At 31.3% G+C, this 10,601-nt stretch overlaps 1 protein-coding gene across 1 annotated transcript; it reads left to right on the forward strand.

Moving 5' to 3' along the window:
• Positions 1 to 593: 593 nt before the first annotated feature.
• On the forward strand, positions 594 to 9,240 carry LOC125495998 (UDP-glycosyltransferase 74C1-like). The gene is made up of 2 exons (XM_048641214.2): positions 594 to 1,254; positions 8,519 to 9,240. Exons 1-2 carry the CDS (start codon positions 919 to 921, stop codon positions 8,555 to 8,557), a joined length of 375 nt encoding a protein of 124 aa, XP_048497171.1. The 5' UTR covers positions 594 to 918; the 3' UTR covers positions 8,558 to 9,240.
• The last annotated feature ends 1,361 nt before the right edge of the window (positions 9,241 to 10,601 follow it).

The following is a 10,601-nucleotide window of genomic DNA, read 5'->3' on the forward strand; positions in this document are numbered from 1 at the left end:
TAATTACTAGATAAACTTCCTCAAAAAAAAATTACTCACTCCGTCCCAAAATATAGTTCTCATTTCCATTTGGGTGTCCCAAAATATAGTTCTCATTTCCATATTTAGTTCCACATTTTTCCGTAGTTTGTCTAGAAAAATCGTGTCCCATCATTTATTTGCTTCTTGAAATTTGTTTTTTCCTTTGTTTATTCAACCAAAATGTTACAATTAATGCTCTTTCACCAATCATTCTCCATTCTCTCTCCTAAAATCATCTTTTCTCATATAACATTTATTTAAATGAACAAAAATCTTTAATATCCCTCTTAGATTCTACTTGCATAAATTACCATGAAAAAAGGGAAACGAGAACTATAACGGAGGGAGTACTAGATAAGTTTTTGTCTTGGTTGTTCAATCCTACGGTACACTCTAACGTAGAGTCGACTAGCTTCAACACATCATGTATATATCATTCTTTTTGGTGTAAAAAAAGCCACAAGAGCAAATAATGTAGACGGGATTCGATCCCATATCTTGGGCGATCATCTATATATATTATTGCTATATATTTAAGCAATGTGACTAGCACATCTTGTTAATATAGAAGTATATAACTCCAAAATATGGACAACAAAAGCAACGCTGAAGTACATGTTATAGTGTTTCCTTACCCAATTCAAGGCCACATCAATCCCATTCTCCAATTTTCTAAGCAACTGTCTTCGAGAGGCCTTAGAGTTACATTAGCTACACTTTTACTTTCTCCTCTAAGTTCAAGAAGCTGCAATCAAGCTCAAACACCATAGAAACCATATCCGATTGTAGCAACGAAAAGTCGCGACACCAGAAAATATTGATGCATACGCTGAGAGATTTGATGTTGTTGCACAAAGTAAGGAGTTTAACTCAACTCATTGAGCAGAAAATTGGAAAATGTTAGATGTCTTATATATATGTGAGTCAATTATTCCATGGGCTCTAAATCTAACTAAGAGATTGAAGATCTATGGTGTGACATTTTTCACGCAATCTTGTCTAGCTAGCTTGATATATTATCAAGTTTATCAAGGCATCTTGAGTGCACCAATTGAAGGGCCTGGAGTTATTTGTGTTGCTGGGATGCCATTCATTGAAGCTAGGGACTTACCATCCTTTGTTCGGGTGGTGGGAGTGCATCCTACCATAGAGAAGCTTGTGCTTAATCAATTCTCAAATTGTGGAGCGGCTGATTGGCGTTTCTGCAACACTGTTGAAGGCCTTGAGAGTAAGGTATGCATACACCATAGTTACTTTTTTCTTTTCATAGCCATAGAACATTTTTTTTTTGAGGGGAAAAGCAAGCTATCATAGATTAAGGGACAAATTGTCCATCAATATATAAGGAGCCACTTCCGGAGGATAGTGGTTCTCCCAAACTTGTTCAACACCAAAGGGAAGAATCTTAGCTAAATGGTGCGCTACGAAATTTCCGTCTCGTTTCACATGAGACCAAACAATAGACTTAAAACAAGTACAAGATGACAGAATGTTGTGGAGGATAATATCTAGATCAGCAAGAAAGATAGCATGCTTAGAGAGGCGGTGGATTAGCACTTGACAATCGGACTCCACTATGACATCTTGGAGGCCATATCTACTGCCCAGCTTCACGGCCATTTCAATGGTCATAGCCATAGAACATATTTGCTTTAGTTTTGGCTAAGTTGAGTTTCATTATGTCAGATATTATTATTAAATTTTCAGATTTTTTGTTTTAAGATTTTAAAAGTAATATGAAATAGCTAAATTTTATAATTAACTAAAACTTAATCGGTTATACTAAACACTTATGATAAAGTTGTAACTACTTTTTTGAAAAGGCCAAGTAGAAACATAAAGATAACATACGCATATAAACCTTTGCATAAATTCAAATTAGATTATATATAAACTGTTGTATATGTTATCTTACTGTTGAAGTATATAATGCCGGGATGAACATGGATTGTACTGGGGATAAGGATAAGTATATATTCATTAGATTGATACTTCCAGAGCTAGGGGGTATATATATATTTATATTTTGATTTGGTAATTAACTAGCCCAAGCAGGCTCATTTCTCATGAGCTAGGGGTAAGAAGGAGATCATAATTCATAAGGAAACTTCCAGAGACTGAAAATTGGGGATTTATAAATCCACACAAATGCTCCCACATGATTCTCTCTCTCTCTCTCTCTATATATATATATATATATATATATATTATATATATATATATATATATTATATATATATATAATATATATATATATCCCAATTTTCAGTCTCTGGAAGTTTCCTTATGAATTATGATCTCCTTCTTACCCCTAGCTCATGAGAATGCATACTTATATGAGAAATGAGAATGAATTTTACACGCTATAACTCTTATGAATAAGTGATATAACTCTAATGAAAAAGTGATGTAACTCCAAAAACAAAATATTTGAAAAAAAAATTCAAAAAAACAAAATTTTTTTTTAGAATTCAAAATTTTTTAGAGGGATATAACTCTAATGAATAAGTGTTGTAACTCTAAACCAATCGTGTGGTTGAGATTTATTCTCATTTCTCATGTAAGGAGCATTCTCATGTGATCCTGCCTTATAGAAGTGAGTTCATATGAGAATGCATACTTATATGAGAAATGAGAATGAATTTTACACGCTATAACTCTTATGAATAAGTGATATAACTCTAATGAAAAAGTGATGTAACTCTAAAAATAAAATATTTGAAAAAAAAAATTCAAAAAAACAAAATTTTTTTTTTTGAATTCAAAATTTTTTAGAGGGATATAACTCTAATGAATAAGTGTTGTAACTCTAAACCAATCGTGTGGTTGAGATTTATTCTCATTTCTCATGTAAGGAGCATTCTCATGTGATCATGCCTCTATATATATATATATATATATATATATATAATATATAATATATATATATAATATATATATAATAATATATTATATTATATAATATATATATATATATACACATTTTCAACTAATGAACTTTTGGATAATAAGCATGTCATAAGGACAATATTAGATATAGCCCATTAGCCCTATCAGGTTAATGTAAACTATAGGTCGTTATTCTCAATAGTTTTAATATTGTGCTCTTAAATGTATATTCGACATCTGTTTAGGAGGATTTGTTGAACACAAAATCTTGGGTTTCACTGTTACACCATAACTTATTATGTAACAGTCATCCACACGTGTGGAATCAAAGACAACATCCCCCCCTTCTCTCCTGCTTCACTTTCTCTAGGCTCAATATACTCTCTCTCCTTCTCGTCAAAAACTTGAACCACTACAAAACGCAATCACACTAAAAAAGATGATAAACGAAAGTAACAAAACACAAAATTGAACCCGAAAATAAATAAGAAAAAGCATAAGATATGTGATATCAGTTTGAGTTAGAAGACAAGTTCCGCTGGAATTAATGTTATGTGATTTCACCTTTTTCTAGATTCTTCGCCATTTTTCTCTCTCTTTGAGCTAATTTCGTTGATCTTGAATCTCTGTGGAGCGATGAAAATTGTTTAGTTAACGCAAAAATTCAGTTGCTTGCCTCAATCAATTTGTTGTTCTTCAACTAAACGAAAGTGTCGAAAACTTGCCTGCATTTTACATAACAGAAGCGTCAAGGAAGTTAAATTGCTTGCCTGAATTCTTACAGAAGATTGCAATCTCGAATAATACAAATTTGTTGAAAAATGACATAAAAATGAGTAATAATGATATCATTTCTCTTATTCTCTTGTAAATTATATCATTTTGTATAATAATGATGAGGTATATAAAGAGTTGGAATTTAATAATAAAATATGGAAAAATGATAGAAAATTTGTTGAATAATAACATAAAAGCAACTAATGATATCATTTCTCTTATAAATAATGTTAGTTTGTATAATAATGATGTGGTATGCAGGGAGTTGAAACGATAATGAAATAGGGTAAAAGGATATAAGTTTGTTGAAAACTGTAATGATAGGGAAAATGATATAAATTTGTTGAAATCTGACATAAAAGTTAGAAATAATGATATCAGTTTGTATGATAATGATAAGGTATATAAATAGTTGGAAAATAATAATGAAATAGAAAATGACATGAAACAACTCTAAAATGATTCCAGTTTATTGAAAAATGACACAGAAATCAATAATAATTATATGAAAGGACTTTATAAATGACATGAAACATATTAAAGAAAATGACATGAGACAGCTTCAAGAAGATATGAAATATGTCAATAATGACATGAAATAATTTTATAATAACATAAAACACTAATATTAATTTACACATATGAAATATTGTAATATAATAAGTTATAATGTAACATTTACACCCTACTCTTCATAATTTACCCAACGTTTACACCCTTAAGCTATCCAATCTACTAACAAGGTCTACTAATAGTCTTAACAATTTGGCCAAAATATACTTGAGTGTCTGTCACATTGCCAGGCTTTCTTGCTATTTGAATAAGAATCTGCAATATATTTGTTGTCGACTACCCATATATGATAATATCAAACTTCAACAATGGTCCTTTATTTTAAGCAACAACTAGTATTTGGGCCCAAATGTTGCCTCGGTTGGTATTGTGTTTTCGAACTTGATACATTAAAATATATTAAGGAAAATTCAATATTTAAAAGGTATAAATATAATAATATGGACACTTAAGCATGATTAAAACTTGGTTGAGATGGTAATTATGTCATGTATAATAGCAAGAGGTCACGAGTTCAAATCTTGTTGCAAGCTAATTTTACTTTTGTTAATTGACATGACTTATGTACATATTGGACAATTCTAATGGAGTAACAGAGGTGCCACGTGGCATGTATACATTGTCACACACGCCTTTTAATATATTTGTACTAGCTTTTTATGCACGCGATGCGTGCGATGACATTTTTAGGCCTAATTATTAATAAGTAATAAACAAAAAGAAAATGCAAGTTAGTATTTTAAGTTCACCTCCATTTTGTGAATAAGATTCTTTGAAATACAATCAAATAGTACTCCTTCTACATTCTGTTCTTTCTTTTGCAGTTATTAACTCTTTGCATTTAAGTAGCATTACAGTATTACTCCCTTAGTTAAACTTATCTCTATTGAACAAAAAAAAATGAGTCCATATTATCTGTTACGTTGAATTTCCAATGCAACAATATTATAATTTGGCTTATTTATACTTTGATCTACACTTGTATTTGAAACCCACATTATAATTTGGCTAATTTATACTTTGATCCACATTTGTATTTGAAACCCAAAATTTTGAGTGACGTGCTGTAGCCTGTAGGCACATCCTTCTAGAATTTTAACAAAAAATTTCACTACCTTTTCCACTACTTGGCGACATCAGTATAATTTTACTACTTTTGCTATTCATTTTCTTTCTCCTCTCACTACAAATCTACAAACCATATTTTCAAGGAACCTAGTTCATCAAACTATACACTATACAATAAGAAAATCAGCCTTTTCAAGTATTAAGCAAAGCAGTAGATCTAATTCATCAAAAATCCATCAGTCGCATCAACCACTTTTGAAGGAAGCAAACCAACTTCAGTTTTTTCTTGGGTCGATTTTCTAACAAAGAAAGGTAATTTCTTAAATCAACTAACTTTAGTTTTTTCTTTGGTCGATTATCTATCATCCCAAAATTTAATCTGAAAAGTATGAATTAATTTCAGTTTTTTTTCCTTTGCCTAACATCTAAATTATGATTTCACAAACTTATATTTAAAATTTTCATCAGTCTCATATTTAAAATTATATTTGAGATACAATTGCAAATTTTCATACACAATTTGATATTGGAATTTTTTTAAAAAAAAAACAAAAATCGTTTTTTATCTTGTTTTCTGATTTAACATGAAAATGAATTAAATTTAAATTGTATAAAAGCCCTTTTTTCCATTTCAAAATTTTACAGTTGTCTTGGTGCTTAATTTCACTATTTGTTTTCGCAAAATAATGTAATTTTTTTTCTGAAAATGGTTTTAGCAAATTAATTTAATTTTTTTCTGAAAATTGATTTTTGCCGACAAACTTTGATTTTGGTTTTTTTTTCAAAATTTATTTGTGAAAATGGTTTTTTTGCAAAAGTTATGAGCAAATTTTTAATATTGGAATTTTTATAAAAAAAACTAAATTTGTTACTTTTATCTTGTTCTCTCATTTCATGTGAAAATAAAGGGTTAAATTTAAGTCCTTTTTAACTAATTGCTATCATCTCCCTTTTTTCTGTTAGTCGCTACATAACAATTGCTATTGTTTTTTCAACTAATTTAAAATAACTTGGAAGATTAAAAGAATTATGTACCTTTTTGAAAGTTTGCAATTCGCCGATGGACAAATGTGTAATATCCCCGTCGAAATTTTATGTTTTTTTACAGATTTTTATGCATAGCGTGTATAGGTAAAGAATAATTTGTAAGTGAAATTTGTGAGTTCTTGAGAACAATCATTTGTAACTGAATTTTGTGAATGTTTTTTTAATGTATTTACGCCCTACTATATTAGTTTTGATTTGTAAGTTAATTTTTAGTTTTTTGTAAAGTTTAATGATTTGCGGGATTTCTTGAACGTGATTTAGAAAGGGATTTGTAAAGTTTCCTAACATAAGTGATTTGGGAGTGATGTTGAAATTTAATTTCCGATAGCTTTGTTTGAATCCCCATTTTGGTATTGATATTATCTTTGTAATTTAGTAAGGGAAAGGGGGGCAAAATAGTCAGTTCAAAAGAGGACACCATAGGTCCCCCCTTCCCTTATGTAATAGAGATAGATGTTTGAGTGTTGCAATTTACCTGTCTTTCCTTGAACAAATATTACTTTTATTACTAAACAAACAACCAAGAGAAAATTGCAAGTAATCATGAATTTTGGAGTGATGCATCATATTATTAGATACCCACCAGACCTGGGCATGGGTCAAGCCTGTTCACTAGCTTGGCCCATGGGTTTTGGACAATGGTATATCGGGTCGAGCTTGAGCTTGTGAATGGCGGGTCAGGTCTTAAATTTTTAGATTTTGTCTACGGACCTATGTGTCGAGCTCGTGCCTCTCATGGGCCTAACCCGTGTTTTATGTTGTTTTTATGGTTTCTGGCAGTTTTAGACTAAAAAACAAAAAAAAAGTGTTTGGCCCACAGACCATATAAGTGGGCTCGTGCCTGACCGGACCTAAAATAAAATTTCTAGATCGTGACAGACTCAGGTAGCGGACAACGAACCGAATCGAAACTCGAGCGGACTCGGTCGGGCCCAAAATCTTGCACCCACCCCTCATCAACATTGATGCCATTCTTATATGAGATGAATATGACGCTTCTTACTCTTGATTATAGAACTCTTCACACTATTGGCTTAAATGGAGGTCAATTCATTTTGAATTTTATGCCCAATATAATGATAATGAATTTCACGATTTTGAATGTGTCTAATATGATCTTGCATTATTATATCTTTCAATTAATCCTAAGAAATTACCATTACTAGCTTGATATAGTTTTTCATTAGATCCTCTAAGAGCCAAATTATGAGTAGCAAGACATTTCACAGTCGAGAATATTCTAAGTAAAACTTGCCTTCATCGATATTTCTCTTTCATAATCGCTTCTTACAAGTTATTATCAAATGTTTCATTCTTATCTAGCCTTACTCTGATTTCATTCCAAGTAAACATATTATTCATATGCTCGATACTATTTTTATGTTGTTAGAGTCTCTCACTAATATAATTCCAATCACATAAACCCTCATTTGCTAACAAACTTTTGTTAGTAATAGATTTGAACAACTTGCAGCAAAAACAAAATACTTTGTTAACCTGTTTATAATAAAACCAATCATTTTATATCACTAATCTTATCATTGTTCAACTTCTTAGAAAAATAAGCATATGATGAATGCCTATTATTATCATCAAGAGGAAAGTCAAGATTCAATTTTCTTATAGGCCCCTTTTCAACTATAATATGATCTCTTGTTTTGTTATCAAAATTAGTCCAATTCCGAGGATCATAAATATCCATATAAGGAATTTTTTGTTCTTCATCAATACCATTATTAGTAGGAATTAATTGCTCTTCATCAATGTCAATATCAACATTTGGCAAATTAGGCTCATTTAGAACCTCAATAGGCTAGTTTGGAACACTTTCATTATTGTCATTTACTTCATCATGTAAATTTTGATTTGGTTTATCTAAATTTTCATGAACAACATTTCTAACAACAAATATTGTCAATATCACCTTGCTGTGATTTTATTAACTCTTCAGCAAATTTTATTTTTTTTTTTCCTTTTTTTCACTTCCAGATAAATGTTTTTTAGGAAACATTGTAATTTGCAAATAAAATAAATCAAACACAGAAATTCAGAATGACATAATACTCAAATCATATTACAGAGAACAGAGATGGAATAACAATACCTTGAACAAGTGAATTGCTAAGATAATCTTGCGTGGCAGGTGGCAGTGGCACTACGGCAGCGCGAATTACACCCGTAGGACAACAAGACATCAACTCAGCAAGCACTGAAGCGAATTGCGATGGACTCCGGTAGGTGGTAACCACCAACGACCACTGACGGCAGGAGGTAGAGCAATCCGGCGATTAAGTTACCCCCAACAAAGCACTCGAAACATACTCAAGTAAATCAAATTGAAAAAATTCCCAAAAACCTTACTCATATTCTTAATTTCATAATATCTTAATAATTCACTTGATTGAGACTAAATCTAATGAGTATTGCATTATAGAAATCCAATTCTTCCCTATTTAAATTGTAGAAAAAAATTCTCGTTGCCGTATTTAAGGGAAATTTAACAGCTATTAATTTTTTGGGAAATATGAAAAATTTCAACGAGTTTGATGGAGGTTAGTGAAAATTTTGGAAATTAAAAGAAGATTTTAATGTAGATCTTTGAAAGAGAGAAAGAAAGAGTGATTGAGTGAAGAACCGAAGAAGAGTAGAAGACCAGGAGTCGAGGATTTTCTTTCTCGGTTTAGTGAAAAATACGCGTGTGAGATACTTAGATTAGTTAGTTTTAATTTTATTTTTTTTCCTAGTTCTATTTTAAAACCTAGAGGATTGATCCCTTTTTAGACTTGGGCCCTTGGCCTTTGCCCTTCCAAACACCCCTTAGGATCGGGCCTGATGAGAGAGAAACTGAAAAGGTGGAGAGAGAAATTATATATATATATGGATTGGGTTCTAATGATATGAGAACCCTCCTATGGTGAGAACTAAGAACCACTTAAAATGAGAAAAAGTGTAAAATAAGTGCTCGTTTGGTTGAATGTAGGAAGTGCAAATTTCTTGAAATATTATCTTCCCATGTAATTGTATTTCCTAGGAATTGCTAGATGTTGTTTGGTGATTCAAGGGAAATGAAAATTCCCATGGAAATTTCCACTTACCTAGGTCCCTATAGTTAAGTAACTTTCTGCATTTTGTGGGAAGTGGAACTTCCTAGGAATATTTACTTCCCATGAATTTGTCAACCAAACAGCACCAAACAATTTCAATTCTTAGGATTTCTAACTTCCTAAGTTAAATAATGTTAACCAAACAACCCCTAAGTAGAAAACATTAAATGAACAAAAGCGTAAAATGAGAAAAACGTAAAACGAGTATAAAAAAAATTAAAAGAGAAAAAACGTAAAATGAGCAAAAACGTTGCGAAATGAGCATAGAAATGTTAAATGAGCAAAAACATAAAATAAACAAAATATGAAATAAGCAAAAAAGTTCGAAATGAGCAAAATCTTCGTAATAAGAAAAAACATGAGTGTTTCTCACTATAATGGTGGTTCTCATATAAATTTAAATATGTATAAATAAATTTTCATATATTATTTGTATATATCATTTCCTCAAGATGATTCCTCTCTCTTTCTTTTTCTCTCTTCTCTCTCCTCTCCCACAAATCCCTAATTTTCAACCTAAGGGATACCACCACCCTTTAAGGCGGTGGTAAGCCCATTTTTTCGTTTTATTACTAGCTTTTATGTTTATGTTTCCAATAAATCTCAGTCTCTCTCTAATGGAGAGTTTTTCTCTCTTCTCTCTCCTCTCCCACAAAACCCTAATTTTCAACCTAGGGGCTTCCACCACCCTTTAAGGCAGTGGTAAGCCCCTTTTTTCGTTTTATTACTAGCTTTTATGTTTATGTTTCCAATAATCTCAGTCTCTCTCTAATGGAGAGTTTTTCTACCCATGTATTGGGTTTTATCTACCCATATATTGGGTTTTATCTCTCTCCATGTGAGAGTTTAGAGAATATGTTTTTGGGTTTTTGTGTATTTCAAGATGTTGATTTGTTGATCGAAATTTGTGCGGAGTTGTAACATATGTCAAGACTTCGTTTACAATCACTTGAATTGAATCCGGTTCTACTTCAAAACTACAAAAGATCGATAGACCCCCTTGCAGAAGGCTGCATTATTAGACAGCGATGTGAAAGACAAGGGTTTTCAGATGTGTTAGATCTACTCAACGATCGTGGTTTTATCATATTAGAATTGTATTTATTTCTTTTGATATGTTTG

Source organism: Beta vulgaris, chromosome 3 (genome assembly GCF_026745355.1).
Source record: "Beta vulgaris subsp. vulgaris cultivar EL10 chromosome 3, EL10.2, whole genome shotgun sequence".
Classification (NCBI taxonomy): domain Eukaryota; kingdom Viridiplantae; phylum Streptophyta; class Magnoliopsida; order Caryophyllales; family Amaranthaceae; genus Beta; species Beta vulgaris.